The sequence below is a fragment of the Maylandia zebra genome, linkage group LG22 (assembly GCF_041146795.1).
Source record: "Maylandia zebra isolate NMK-2024a linkage group LG22, Mzebra_GT3a, whole genome shotgun sequence".
NCBI classification, from domain to species: Eukaryota; Metazoa; Chordata; class Actinopteri; order Cichliformes; family Cichlidae; genus Maylandia; species Maylandia zebra.
The window spans coordinates 17,328,266-17,344,240 of NC_135187.1; the positions used below are offsets into that span (position 1 = coordinate 17,328,266).

A 15,975-nucleotide genomic window follows, 5' to 3' on the forward strand; every position below is an offset into this window, starting at 1 on the left:
AGCTCGGAGGTTTCATAGGTTGCCACATGACACCAGCTGCTTTTGGGTTCTCTTCATTGTTTTTGAGACACATGCCTCGTCTTCCCCTTTCTCTCATCTGCTCTTTCTTTCCATAATTTATTCAATCTGTCTCCCCATGCCACCCCCCCCACCCCCCCCCCCCCCCCCCCCCCCCCCCCGTAATACCCCCGTTACAACATCCCCGGTAAAAATCAGATTTATGAACTTGCTGCACATACACACTTTGTCATGTTTTTTTTTTTTCTCCCCTCTGACTTGACTTCTCCCCTCTTCTCTCCCAAATGTTTGTGGTGAAATGTGGAGCAAGTTGCCTCTGAGTTCTGCGACAGTTGCGTAAATAGTATGAGCCTTTAAATAGCGCTTAGGTCTCTTAATGAGCCCCCTCCCCCCCCTTTAAATCTCCTAATGCAAACACAGTTTCAGTCACTTATAATTAGCCACTTGAAACAATGTTCCCATGCATTTCCGAATGAATCGGTTAAAAATTGGAATTGAGCACAAAAAAGCTGTTAATTTCCATCCAGCATTATTTTTTTATGAAGGCGTTTATGTAATGCGTGAATTATTGAAAATGATTAAGTCTGTGAAACAACAGTCATTTTCAGAGAGATGTTCTTGAGCGGGGGTTGGGGGGGGGGGGTGATATAATGATGTTTAAATGCGATGCTTTTAATGTGTTCAGCATGAAAAGGAAAAAAAAGGCTTGAAATCTTCAGCTGAAATAAGATTACAATGAAGTAAACGATACAGAGTTTTAAGCAGATTTCACATTATCTGTTATGTGTGTACCTCAGCAACGCATCCACACAGAGATAACATCATGCATTCCTCCTTACATTTCTGTGTCCAAAAGCAGCAGCCATAAACCTTTTTTTTTTTTTCTTTTTAAATTTATACTTTCATTCTCAAGCTGACAGCCACTGTCGGTAGCAGGTGTGAATGTGAGTAAGAGCACATGCCTCCTCCTGTTGTGCAAGCATGTGTGTGTGTGCGGTTTTGTTCTGCCTCTGGTCTCTCACACGCATTGACACGATATCCAAGCGTCAGTGTAAAGCTGGAGGCGGAGTCTGGGGGCCGGACAGCAGCAGATGTCCTTCTGTAATGAGCAGCCCATACAGGCTCCATTCACCGCGCATCAAGCACCTGCCCAAGTCCTCCTAGCTGTCATTCGATACTGTAACCTCAAAATCTCACTTTGGTTATTACGAGCTTTCATCTACCTTGATTTGAAGCAGGTGGCCCCTGGGCCAACTTATACAAGATAAAAGTATAAAAGAAAGAAGGGAATGTTCCCCCCCTTTTCTTTCTCATTTCATCAGTTCAGTGATTCTTTTTGTTTGGACATTTTACCAGAAATGAGGCTTGGCTGGGAACTGAGTAGCGTTTGGAGACGATCCAGATCTATTATTGGGTATATGTTTTTGGAAGGTTTTGCAAGATAGGGAAAATGTTTCTTTTGGAAATATGAAAAAATTGAGACTCTGTTTTGATATCCTCAAGAAAAGATCATCCTAATGTGGATCCATATATTCTTCTGGATCCAAGGACTGCATACACGTTCACAGGCTCTGAAGGGAGTTTTCAGCCTCGGTGAAGTTCTGCGGTTTCTGACTGCTTGTACAGTCGATCTTAAAGTCAGACACAGCAACTTTGTTTATTTGTACAGTCACAATTGCAGTGTGGGCTGCCTGACCAGGCAATAACCAAAGGATCATGTGGCTTAAATAGATGGTAAAGCATAAATGCTCATCTCTGTAAGGAAGAAAAGCGCTGAAGGAGTAAATTATAATAAAGATGAGCTCACATTTTCATTTTCTCTTGCTCTGGTGGCCTCTAGTGCTCTGTGTTGAGTGGAGTTCAGTTAGAGGCCAGCCTGCTCTGTGGTTTTCATTAGTTCACCACACACACATACTCACAGTGGGGCTGAATGAAGAAAGACTCTCTATCTGATGCTAATGAAACACAAGCCTAGCCAGTACTTGGCAATGCCTAATGCCCTCTTAAAAAGCTTATTTTGTGTGTGCGCTTTATGCTTGAAGGATGACTCCGGTGCCCTGGCAGTGGGCGCCCCTGCACTGTTCCTAAACGGGCCTAACTGTGACGATGCCAGGAGCTTTTTACACCTGGCACTGGCCAAAACAGAAGGGAGGAGCGATGGCGTAGCGCCTTCCAATTCTGCGTGAAGGAAAAGTTTGTGGATCGAGGATGAAGGGATCGAGTGTAGACGAAGAGAGGCTGGGTGGAGCCGCGAAGAGAGAGCGATAGGAAGAGGGGCAGAGACAGAAGGACAGGTGCGAGTAATTTTTGGCAGGAAGCGGCGCTCTTTAGAAGTCTTTGAGATCAGCTCTGTGTTTGCCTTCCCATGCTCCTGAGATTGGTGGGTAGACTGGCAGGACATCCCGTCAAACATGCCAGCTTATTGTAGCCCTGTCTTACAAGCTTGACCATATTCTCCAAATGGGGCTCCCTTGCCAAGTTTGAGTCGAGGCGCGCACACACTCTCTTAGATTCACGACCCTATGCAGTCTCTTTAATGCCACGGTTTACTGACCTAGTTGTTTTCCTGCTCTTCTGTTCCTCTCCCATATTTGACTTAGGTTGATTAATAAAACGGCCTGACGTGTGTTTACCTGTCAATAACAAAGAGGTTGTAGTTTCATATTAAGATTGTGTGTGTGTTTGTTTTACAGGAGCGTCCCCTCAAATAATTACCACAGTTAGTCATCATCCGATGAATCTGGTTCAGTCCTAAGTGAAATGAGTAAATCATTCACAAGTCTTCTGTTTGAATTTTGTGCTGCCGCTCTCATGGTTCAGTCAAAACCGGATTCCAGTGTGGTTTACTTTTAAATGACGTGAAGATTTTTGGTTTTGTATACAGAGGCGCGTGTGGGTAGGAAATCCATTGCTGAATTTTGATAAACATTAACCTGGTTTTATTTGGGCAAGCTGTAAATGTTTAAAACTTTCCAGCATATTTGATCACATCATTCAAGATTTATTGAAGCCGGTTTACTTTGTTTAATCTGACTTTTAGCAAGTAGTTCAGCTGTGTGTGAAAGCAAATGCAAACTTTTGAGGCAAAAGTTCGGGCGCTGTGTGTTTGTGGGCAGAAGTATCTATGTTAGACCAACATCTAAGCTTAATTTTAGTGTTCTCTCACTCTTTTTTTTTTTTTTTTTTTTCTCCTCCTTCCTTTTTCTTTTTTCGCCCTTCTTTTTTACTGAACCCCACTTTTGGCTCTCTTTGAATCTGTTCTCTCTGTTGTCTCAGCCAAGACACACACTCAGCTGCTGCTGCTTGTTTTGTTTCGACTTAATGAATGCCAAGTGTGTACACACGGAGAGACACACACACACTTGTCTTGTCTAGCATAACCAATGCCTCTTGTCAGTAACGCATAATCACCGTTTCCATTTATGAGGGATTACATGCATGTGCGCACAGGCCTGCACACATGTGCACACTAATACGCACGCACACAGTGAGTGCGTTTTAATAGAGGGCCATAATGTGCTTATTAATTTGCTTTAGATGGTATCGTGTAGCGACCTATATGCACCGCAGCACCTAGCTGTTCCACCAGCGCCTAATGGATGAATAACAATGTTCACGCTGTATTTTGCAAAAATACAGCAGATTCAGATATAGTTACAGCACGTGAGGCCACGCTGGACAGTCGTTCCGTTGCAGTTTAAATGATCTCTTCTGGTTTTTCTGTCAGTGACTCACCAAAATCTCCTCTAAACTCTCCTCTCGTTGTCGCTGCTTTGCCGCGGCTTTATGAAAGCCTTCCTTGCCACTGAAATAAATGGCAGGGTGAAGGAGTATTAACCATCCGCCACAGTGCATAATGTCACTCAGTACACAAACTGGCTCCCGTAATCACTGTCAAATGCTAGTGTAATTGTAGCACAGATTGAGCATATGAAAACTGGTTTGCGTGGCGCTCCTTATGGCATCATACAACAAAGTCTAAACGCTTCTTGGGATTTACTGTTACGCAGTCGTAAAGTACTAATTTGATCTTTTGTAAGCCAAAATGTTGAGATGTGTCAGACTGTTGTAGTGAGCATAAGTACCTTTTTTCTGTCATTATATTCAAATCAATGTATGATTTGATAAGAATATCTAAATTTAGATAACACTTTCAGGAGGGGGAAAAAAGCATGACCTCGTATGCAAGCAATCCCTTTTGTTGTAATATTAATACCAGAGCTCAGTTGAAAGGTGTGCATGAAAAGGCGAGGAGGGGAAAAGTTTCAGTGTGTTGACAGAGATGATCTGCAGCAGAGAGCGGTGAACCATTGACTGGGTCGGTTTTTCATCTCAACCTGGGAATCTTCTGCAAATTGGAAACACAAGTGGGAGATGGATCATTTAGGAGCAATCAATGTGTGTGCGTGTACTGTAAGGTTATTTGTTTTTGTTCTGGTAGTTACATGACAGAACACAGTACTTCTGCTCTTCATGTAGCAGAAAATGCATGCACTCAAATGTTTGTTTTATGGTTGATCTCCCTAGTCTTTATTTTATTACTCTATCGATGTTCCTACCTACTTATCAATCATTGGCAGTAACTTAAGGTCACTGAAGGTCTACATATTGCATGCCATATTGAATTTGGGTAACTGGACTAACGCCGTGCCTGCACACCACTCCCATGAGAAATTTAAGGTGGACTAGGTCAGAAGTCAAATGGTTTGAATTGAGCAGTGTGTCTTGTTAAGGGTTAAAAAGGCCTAGAGACTGGTTAGCAACCATCCTGCAACCACCAGTTGCAAGAATGAAATATATATTCCTACAATATGTCACGGAGGTTGTAACCAAATTCACCCAGCAACTACTAGCAAAGATGCATACAGCACTGTCCCTAAAACCACTCGAGGTTAGAGGCGCTTTCCAAATCATTGCGCCCAATGGACTGTGCCTGCCAGCAAAGGTAACATTTAAGTACGAGGTTTCGTGTTTATCTCGTAGTGCCACGAGGATAAAAAAGGAATCAAAGTGGGAAATACGTTTTTATTTAATCTTCTCTGCTATATGATCACTCTCAACAACCTTTGAACCCACTGGTGTTTTGTCAACGTGGTTATTTCAGTGGCGTTTAGCCCAAGTGTAACACAACTCATTCATTTGTGACAAAGGGGACAAAAGGTGACTTCCATCTGACCTAATATAGCATTTATATATTCACAGAGATGGCTTGGCTTTCTCTTCACATTTGCCTGTCACACCATCTTCCCTCTCGTCACCCCCGCTCCAAAAAAAAGAGGGTGGGGGCAAGGTTATATTTAAATGTGCACACAGGCTCTGCTATATATTTAATCTCAAATGAAAATCAGTCTTACTGTGACTGTTTGAAGCATGAAACCACCGAAGCTCCTTATGTGACAAACTCGCACACAGTCACACACACTCACATCTTGGTAACACTCATCTTTATTTATCCTGATGTTGTCACAGAGCGGTTAAGCATTGCAAACTGTATGCTGGTGTAAGCATCACTACTGCGGTTAGTAACAGCCTGTTTTAGTGAACTACTCTTTGTTTAAGAGCGAGACAATAGGAGGTAGACTTTCCGTGTGCATATTTGTCTTCATGACAGTTAATGATTGTGTTTATTTTTGTTTGTTGTGCACATGCTCATTGTATATGTGATTGGGAGTCTATGGGTGGGCTGTTTGTTTACACAAAGGTCACAGGGTTGACCCGGTCAGATCACTGCAGTGCCATCCCTCCTCTAAATGGATGGAGACAGAAAAGCAATAAACACAGGAAGTTAAATGAGCGTTCGCTTAAAACTGCTCATAATGAGCGCTCGTCATCAACTTTAGGGTTTGTGAATCTGGGCACTTATACACAATTTGGTTATTCCGCTTTGAGGCTAAAACGGCATCGCTAAAGGCAAATTTATTTCTGCATTTTAAAAAAACAAAACTGTACTTTTTAAAGTGTGAACGATAACACAAGGTAAATTTGAAATCGAGGCGCTCATCACTACGATTTTACTGTAGAAGCATGAACATGCAGAAATGAAGGCGACAGTGCTGCAAGCCTGAATGCTTGTCACTGAGCGCTGCTGGGCAGAGCTGCTTGTCTAGCTTTGTGTTAGCATGCTGTTCACATCCTTGCAAAGATCCGATGTCGTCAGCAGTGTTTTTACTCTCCCGGACGCAGGCATGTTTGATGTACCCACAGTTATAAAAGTGCAAAAATACCTTACATCGCAGAGACAAACATCAGAGACCTTTTTTCCAGGGTGCAGAAGTGGTTCGGTGAACTCGCCACACGCTAGGACGGCTGTCTGTGAGGATCAATATCCTTAATGGATTTCCAATTGTTTTGCAATTTTTTGAGTAGGGTCATGCTTAAAAAAACAAGCTGCACGAGCACGATCTGCTCAGTCATGCAGAAGCATTAAACTACTGTGTACTGAATAACCAGGCAAACTGCAGGACCCTGTATGGGTGTTTACGTTTTCATTACCAAATTGTATAAGTTAGTGTAACTTTTAGTTGAAGTATATCAGTAAAATTCAGCTGGGGGAGGACACAGTGACCCCCAACACCCCTGTCTGTATCTGCAACAGAATATAACTGAGGTGTACTGTAATGTCATCACTTAATCACTGAAAAGTGTAATGTGATCGCAGTAACGTGTTATTTATAACTTTGTAGCGTGCTACATCTTGTGCTGTTTAATACAACGTTCTGGTTTGGTATCAAACATAGTAGCTTAAGGTTTTTCTGTCATACAGTCTTTCACACTGTTGTTTGCACATACAGTCTAACAGTTACAGCGTCATCACTGTTTTCGTTGCATTTTCATGAGTGAAAGTCTTATGGGCTTAAGAAATTCTTCATATAATTTCTGTGTACAACAACTGCTAAAACTGCCGTACAACACATGCTCTCACCGATGATCTAAATCAGGCAGAAGAGCAGATTAAAAACATAGAAAGGCTTTATCGCTGCATATAAACATTAACGGAGTGATTTTAAGTGGACAGAAACCACTCGGACTCAACACGCGCACACAAACGCACACTCTCACACTCAGCTGCAGTGAGGTGGTATTTTATCAGGACCATGTGGACCATCTGGAGCCAATTAATACATCCCCTAAGGTGCAGACTCTGGATCAGTTCTCATCTCCTCAAACTATAACCTTTTATCATGGGAGTGAACGCCAAGTCTGAGTGCAGCCCAGCCACAGATGCTGCAGACGAAGTGTCTCTCCAGATGTGCTCGTATTCATGTCGAAGACGATAAAAAATTAGCACCCAGATTTTCATTGTCTAAGATGGTTTTAGTTTATTTTCTCCTTCTCTCAGATTGTGGTGGTTACGATGCAAAGTTAGTTTAGAAGTAATTGTCTATTTTATTTTATTTATTTATTTATTTATTTATTTATTTGTATTAAGAGTAGACCGTGCGCAAATCAACACACAGGCTGCTAGCTCGTGTTTCCCTCGCCAGCCTCATCTAAATATCTGGTTGCAGTGGTGCAACAAATATCTGAAAACAAACCAGACAGCCAGAGCTCCACTGTGGCGACTCCACACATTTGACCTCAAGTCCACAGACACAAGTTTCATTAAAGGTCTTCTTACATGAAAAACATTGAAGTTGCACAGGTTTCTATTAAAATTGCAAAGGCACCCAGGATTGTTTCGAACTTCTATTTTTTATTTATGGGCGATCGTGGCTCAAGAGTTGGGAGTTCGCCTTGTAATCGGAAGGTTGCCGGTTCGAGCCCCGGCTTGGACAGTCTCGGTCGTTGTGTCCTTGGACAAGACACTTCACCCGTTGCCTACTGGTGGTGGTCAGAGGGCCCGATGGCGCCAGTGTCCGGCAGCCTCGCCTCTGTCAGTGCGCCCCAGGGTGGCTGTGGCTACAATGTAGCTTGCCATCACCAGTGTGTTAATGGGTGGATGACTGGGTGTGTAAAGCGCTTTGGAGTCCTTAGGGACTAGTAAAGTGCTATACAAATACAGGCCATTTTTATTTTTCTAATGCTAAAATTAAATAATGCTTTCATGAAGCTTCATCAATATGGAAAGATGCCAAAGCTACAGCATATTCAGTCACTAAAACGTGCTAGTGTAGCAGTCCTGCTTAATCAGCGTTTAACTCATTTTCTTTTGCATCCATTCTCAGTCTTTTTATGCAACAAATGGGTTGATATGAGGTTTAATGATTCTCCTGGTTTCAGCTCCATTAAAAACAAACAGGCACATTTGCTTAGTCATCTTTTCCCCCTCCCCTCTCCCGCTGCACTCTGCACCCTGCTGATGTGCTGAAGCTGACTTAAGGAGCCAGTTTAGACCGGAGGTTTGTGTTTGCGATAACGCTCTGCTGTGCTGCGGGTTATTGAGTTATTGACCGAGTCTGCAGAAGAAACTCAGTTGTTGCTGGCCTTCCTCCAGTGGCACGGGTCAAAGATGAGGGTCAGTTACTGAAGCTTGTAGACAGCGTGTTTCTCTGTGCCATTTCAGCAGGCGGGGAAGCTTGCCAGCACCCTCGTAAGTCTGACCACACAGAGAAGCCCGGCCATCTTAGAAACTCCCACGGAAATGGCTGTCACTGGGAGGATGTTGATAAGATGGAGACGGAAGACGAGAGCTTGAAGTTGCTCCGCGTTTGACTGACAGGGTCCATGTGCTTGTGATGATCTATGTCAACTGTCCGCAGCTGTACTGCTTAAACAGAGTGGAATTCTTCTAAGTGAAGCACACTGAACTAGCTGGGTCTCATCTTTCTCTCTCTTCCCTCATCATCACCCCCACCCACCCACTTCATTATATATGTTAGTGAGATGGTGCTTTATTCTATTCTTTCTTCTTCTGCCTTTTTTCCTTCCGTTTGCCAGGATCTCTGGCTGACAGGGTCGTCAGATTTTCTCACTCTACCTCTCTCAGTGATAATCAATGCTCTCGTGCCTCTTGTGGCTTGTGTAATATTAGACATTAGAGCAGCCCTTTGAAGGGGGGGGTGCAGCAGGAAGGAATGAAGGGAGGAAAGGATGGATGATAGGTGGATTAGAAAGGGATGAATGAGGACATCCTGCTGTAATCTCTTTGCTTTTTCTGCCGCTATTGGAGCCCAGTTTCCTCTTTTTTTCTTTTCCCTACCCGCGTCTCTCCGGCTCGCCTCTCGCTCTCCGTCAGTCAGGGCAATCAGTTTAATTTTAACTTGCGTAAGCCTCACTCTCTTCCTATGGCACCATACCAGCCAGTATTCTATACCTCAACACGCTTGGGAACGTGATGTACCCTGATTTCTGCACATATATACACACACACACACACACACACACACACACACACACACCACTGGGCAGACGGAGGGCTAAATCAGGGGTTCATATTACCACTCGGCTCTTAGTGCAGTGGGAGCAGGCATGAAGTAAAACAGTAAAGTCACTACAAATTGTTCCTCCTCTGCTGATTTCTAAACGTTACCATCCTCCCGTCTCTTGGATGCATTGCTTCGCCCGTGTCTGCTGTGCTCATGCACGTTTGATCGTCCATGACTGCTAGAAAGACATGATTCCAGTGGCAAAACTGGTTGGACAATTGGCTGAACTCGTTGCTGTAAATGTTTTTCATGCTCTTAAGTTCCTGGCACCTTCGTAATGATGATGACACTAATCCTGTTAGGCTGTTTTCGAGGGAGAGAGCTGCTTTTTTGTTTTGTTTTGTTAAATAATAACCTGCTAGCTGAAATGTAGTCCTTGCAATATAAGTGCTGTGGTTTAATTTATCTGCTTTTATGTTCTCTTCGTAACCCTGCATTATCACATCATCGGCAAAGCAGATCTGTTTTTATTACCTTTTTTAATTTTTTTTTTATTAGCCATATCTCTGCTGTTGGAATACCAATTTTTTTTTTTTTTTTTTTTTTTTTTTTAAAGAAAAGAAGAAATGAGGAAATTAGAACTGGCACTGCACAATTTAGCCCAATTAGTGAACTTCTACTTGTGCATGTTTCCACTAATATTTCGGTGGTAGCACGAAGTGTCTTTGATGTCAGTTTAAAGGTAACAGCGGATTGGCCGGCTGTGGTTGATGGTCTAGACGGGATGTAGTAAACACATCACTTTATTAGCTCATCTGTCTCCATCCGTATCCTTTTGCTTGTCATAATCCCAGGTGTCTCTCTCTCTCTCTCTCTCTCTCTCTCTCTCTCTCTCTCTCTCTCTCTCTCTCTCTCTCCCCTCCCCCCCCCTCCCCCCTGTTAAATAGGATCCTATTTATGTAAGGCTGCAGCAATAAAACTTTGCAGGGTTCAGCTTACCTAAGAGGCTTTTATGGAGAGCTCAATCTTCCCTCTGCTTACTGTTTAGAAAGTGTTCATGGCTCGCTATCAATTATAGCGAATGCTGTAATCACATCAAGACGGACTGCTTGCGATATAAAACGAGAGATGGAAACAGTTTGTTGGCTTTGGCGAGTTTGAAATTTGGACTTTGGGTTAACGGTTTACAGCAAACAGGCTCTTCGTCTATATGTCGAAGTGCTCAAGTTTGATGTTTCTGGGTAATGTTACTATGATCGATTCACCTCTTTTTATACACACACACTCTCTCCTCTATATGTCACGTCATTTCCTGTTCTTGCTTTCACACAAATGTGGCTTCAGCTTAATTTTATTGTTAACGGTGCCAGTTTTGATTACATTTGTAAGTGTTGTGCTTGCCTCAGCTCTTTCTCTCCATTTTTCTCTGTGGTTTCTTCACTGGTTTTCAATAGTTGGAAGACCCGCAGAGTCTGCCTAGAGTGACTCGGGTGTGCAGAAGCTTCACTTTCATGTGTTTTGACCCAACTGTCAAACTCATTTCTACTGTCCAGAAAATATGACCCAAGGCATTGATCAGCTTGGAGCATTACGATTTTGAAGAATCAGTTTCCAGTTCTACTTTTTCTTCTAAAAGTCTCTTGATAATATGTTGATTTTTCTTTCATTCATTCACTACATCTTGCTTCTGTGTGAGTGCAGGGCTATTCTTGCCCCATGTCTTCTCCTCGTCCCCCTCCTACTACCACTCATTCTAACCTGTTTGACTGGTTGGAAAAACTTGGCTTTCTGCATTTTGTGCACTTCATTTACTCCATGTCTGTTTTTTATTATTATTATTATTATTATTATTATCCCCTTCGTATTTATTTTTATCTTTTGCAAGTAGATCACAGCCTTGTGTGAACTGACACCCGCCCTCATTTTGCGGTTTCTGCTTGTTGAATAGTCACGTTCCCTTTTTAACACCTCGGTGCCGGCGACAGCCCACGCTCTAGGCGTTGCTTTTTCGGGGTTACCTCTCCGTACATCTGTCCACGCCTTTCTACTGAACATCTTGGGGGAATTTCTTTAAATTTAGGAGAAACATGCACTTGGACTGAACAGTTTGGTTTTGTTTTGTTTTTTTTGGGGGGGGGGGGGGGTTGATCAGACAACATGGGGACAGAATTCACTTGTTAGTTATGCGAAATTTCCCATAAATTTCCGATGGGGTAAAATGGATATCTTATACCTAAAAGGTGGAGGCCCAGGAGGAGGCACAGTGGCGTATTTGATAGTCGTCGTCTTTGCGTAACAGTATTATTGGCACCTCCTGTATGAAAATGGCTTTTCATACCACATTTATTCGAGCACTGCAAGTCCTAAAACTTTACAGTTTAAATTAGGATCTCGTGTGTTAATAAATTTTCTTTATGAAAATCCAGACTGATGAGAGTTCAGTGTTCACTGCTTGTTGGTAAACAAACTGCAATTTTTCCTCAAACCTTGCCACCAAATGTAGGGCTTTGTGTGAGCAATCATCTCTCAATTTCTCACATATTGAGCTTAGGCCAGGAAATTGACACGTTTTGACTCGGCTCTGTTCTCTGATTGGAGTGTAATCGGAGCGCTGCACCTTTCAGTGGCTACGCCAAATGCATTGTGGGTGTTCTCCAGACATGATCCTATCTATCCTTACCTCAGTCAGGTCCGCAGCAAATTGACAAATAATACCAGGATATCGCATTGCTTCTATCACTACTCCACAACACTTACAGCATAGCTTCCCCCCGCCACACACACACACACACACACTCACTCTCTCTCTCTCACTTCAGCGCTAATCGATTGAGGCCACTTGATGGTTCACACGGCCCCTGACACTCTGCGACTTTTATACTCCATGCGTGTATAAGCACGCGCCTACTTTTTAAGTGCGCGTGGAGAGGGAGGGTCTGCATCCATGTGCCTGCACGTGCGTGTATCAAGGAGAGGTGGTGTGTGACAAGCGAGTCCGTTGCTTTCTGAGACATCTACCTCTTTAATATTCTGCTCTTACCATCGCCTCCTCTGGCACACACTGTGAAATAAAGACAGAAAAGAGACAAGGAGAGAGAAAAATGAGAGCGACGTCTCAAAGGCTTTGTGCATCACAGAGGAAAGCGCGTACAATGTAGCAACAGAAGTGAGGGAAGGAGGAGTGAGGAGGAGACGAGGGTGGAAAAAAAATTATGAGACAGAAAGATGGGGAGATGAAGAAAGTTGTTGCCGGTTAGCATGTGATTGTTTTGGCACACTGTCCTTGTGTAGTTGGTTTTTATCAGCTGCCACTGACAGCAGAGGCTCTGCCTTATAGGCGCTTTTCTTTTCTTATTCAATAGCGCTTAACAGGAATGAAAAAGAGGAACTACAACTACATGTGTGAAAACATCGTCAGCTCATGTAAATGCACACATTTAAATACACCCACACTATCGGTGAGAATGGGCAAGTCGGCCACTGAATGTGCGCTTGTTGCATATCAAAGCGATCATGATGGATTCGCTCCCGTTCACTGAACAAATACACACACACGCACAGAGTAATCAATTCTTCGCTAGAGGGTAATTGTTTCAACGAAACCTCCCTACAGTGAGACAATGGCCAGTGGGCCACAGTAGTAAAAATGATAGAGTGGGTTTGCAGGTATGCAAAAGAGTCACATTCTGTTTTATTTTTAGTCAGCTGCAGACGGAGCTGCATTGGGGTTAAATGTTGTACTTCTTCCAACACACTGGCTTATGTTACTTGTAAATTCTGTGTTTATGTGCAAAGGATCCAAGGGTCTAACTTGTTGTTTTTCTTTCCCCTCCCAACAAGGCCTCGGCTCCAGGCCCAGAGGAAGTTTGCCCAGTCGCAGCCCAACTCGCCCAGCACTACGCCCATCAAAGTTGCTGACTCGGGCGGCCTGAACGCCGGCCTTTCCACGGTGCCATCCACGTCCCTCTCGTCCCTCTCCGCTTCATCCCCGTCCTCCTCCATCCAGGACCTCTCCAGGCGCAAGCCCAAGACGGAGGACTTTCTCACCTTCCTCTGCCTCAGAGGTAAGATGCAGCAGAGTGGAGCAGATGGAGACATAATTACATGCGTGCCTACAACCAGCGGCAGAGCGGGAAAGCATATTGTTTAACAAGAACGCTGCAGATATGATATTAAAGAGGTTTTTATTCAAGGGACCGGGGCTGAGGTCTAACGCTAGAAAGGGGATGTTGCATATTAATTATCCTAACACCAGGATATGCTTCCCTATTGTTTGGCTCTATGCACATAAAGATGCGTGCATAAGCAACTCCAGGGAGCTTAGAATAAGTTTTGTTAAGTCAGGTTTTGATCACCCTCCACCCACTCATAACACACACAGACAAAACCCTTCACACATGCTGCATCTAACTGCATACTTGCCCATGGCTAAGATTATCCTGCATTTCATCAGCTTACACATCTCCCCCTCCCACCGTTCAACAACTGTCTGTCTCTTTAACACCCTGCCTATCACCCTCTACTACAGCAGCTGTTTCGAACATGGAGTACTCACACAGCCTGCACTACAAACTCTGCACAGGTTCATTGACACTGTGTAGCACTTTTGATGTCAAATGAAGTGGAAAAGCCACAGCAGAGCAATTAGCAGTCAAATGAGTTACGCGTGTGTGCGCTGCTCCTCTTTGTCTCATACAGCAGCATTGTTTGTCTATTTGGGTTAAAAACTCAAAAGGATACCTGATAAACTGAGCGCAGTCACTCAAAGGAGCGCAGATATCCTCGACACTCAAGGTTGCTAAACAACTCTTGTTCTTTTTTTCCCTCTTGAGTTAATGAAGGGCTCATGTTACTTATGATCTATGCTCCGCTGGCCGGGATACAGAGGGGGTTAGTCCTCTGCCAGGACACTGCAAAAAGTTTTTTTTTCTTGTTGTGCTAAAAGTATGAAGTGCTACTTATTTTATTACCTTAAAACATTTCCAAGGCCAAGGTTAAAAGACCCAGGACTATAAATTCTCTTTAAAAATCTGCAATCTTAGCTCGCAAAAACCTCTGTAGAATATGCAAGAGTTTCAGGATTCAAGGCCGATACGATCTTGAATCGGTGAGAGACAATCATGGCTCAGTATAGAGACGGCTTGACAGTTTCTAGGTTTATCTGATGCATGTGCACTCTTTAATTTGCTGTTCCTGTTTACACTGTAAGGTATATGTTGAAACAGCTACGTCTACTACATGTCTTGTCTGAATGTGTTGTGATGTAACGATAACCCCCTTGCTCTCAATCATCCCTTCTTAAGAAAAATGAGAGGAGAGGGAGTGACACGTTCATCCCAAGGTCCAAACATTACATAGGACCGTTTATCTCAAACAACCTTGGTTGTGACTTCTATCCTTCGTGGAATATCTCACCCACCCTTTTTTCTTTAAAATGTCCTCGCAACCGAAGTTAATTCCTGTGAAAGACAGAAACACCTTGCTCTATAGATTAATTTGCCGTTATCGTTATTAACCTCTGCCCCTCCCACAAAAGTCCGCTCCACACTCGGGAGGGGGGAAAATTTAGATTAAAGTCTGTCGGGCGTAATGGCTATATGTTCCTGTTCTGAGGAGAATACTCCTATTATGGGATGTCATTTTAACCTTACAGGGCTCATTCAGAAACGTGTAATTGGAAGTTGCTAAAATGGACTCGAGCCTTCCGTGTGATGAGCCTTGATTTACATATATAGGCCATGATGTTACATAGGCTAATGATACAATGTCCCATATACTTTGTGGCTGAAATTAGACTAATCACTTGGTGCTAAGCTAACGCCGTGCCTTACACACGAGCAGTTGCAGGCTAATGAAGCGTGGGTGACTTGTTCTGACTCAGTTTTGCTGTTGTCTCTCTTTATAATTAAGGGCTGAATTAGTGTTTTGCGAGCAGATTTCAAGCGAGTGTTTAGCTGCACTCTGCTGCACTTTAATGCTAATTTTAGAGCTAGGCTGCTAAGCTAACGATTGAACAGTTTTCCACAGCCCCCCCAGTGCTGCCGCTCCCTGTTCTACCACTGTATTTATAGACACCAGTTTGGCTCTCTGTGCGTGTGTGCTCCATCCATGCTGTGAGGATGACATTTTCCTTTGCAGGGCTTCTTCTGCTCAGTTTTCCCCTTGGCCTCTCATGTGACCCATATGCAGGGACCCTTACCAAGAGAGGGACATGGGAGAATGTCAGCAGAGCCCTTGAGGTGGTGTGCGTGTGCGTGTGTGCGTGTGCGTGTGCGTGTGCGTGTGTGTGTGTGTGTGTGTGTGTGTGTGTGTGTGCAAATCCACACCAACCACTGATGTGTCCTGTCCTGCTTATCTCCTGTGTGCCCTCATACCATTTTCTGCGTGTGTGGGTGGGGGGTTATGTCTACGCGCAAACTACCTGCACAAAGCATGCAGGGTATATAGGGAGACGCAGCCCATGAGGACATCTGTGTTAGCCTGGTTAATCTTTTCAAAGAGACTCCAGTCTTTGATATCTGAAAGCTCCAATCCCCTTTAAGATTCTGATACATGTCTCTGGTGATCTGACCACCACACACATTAGGCTCCTTCATGTCAGCTACCAAAAATGTCTCTGACAGAATCTCCAGCTGTGTAATCATAGCCCTGA

The 15,975-nt window shown here is 43.6% G+C and overlaps 1 protein-coding gene across 2 annotated transcripts in view; it reads left to right on the top strand.

Moving 5' to 3' along the window:
- The window catches only part of jarid2b (jumonji and AT-rich interaction domain containing 2b), a 110,311-nt gene that overhangs the window by 60,638 nt on the left and 33,698 nt on the right, over positions 1-15,975 (top strand). For both annotated transcript variants that reach the window (XM_024798392.2, XM_024798393.2), the window contains one exon: positions 13,164-13,387. In XM_024798392.2, the coding sequence (XP_024654160.2) occupies positions 13,164-13,387 (224 nt within the window). The remainder of the gene's footprint in view (positions 1-13,163; positions 13,388-15,975) is intronic.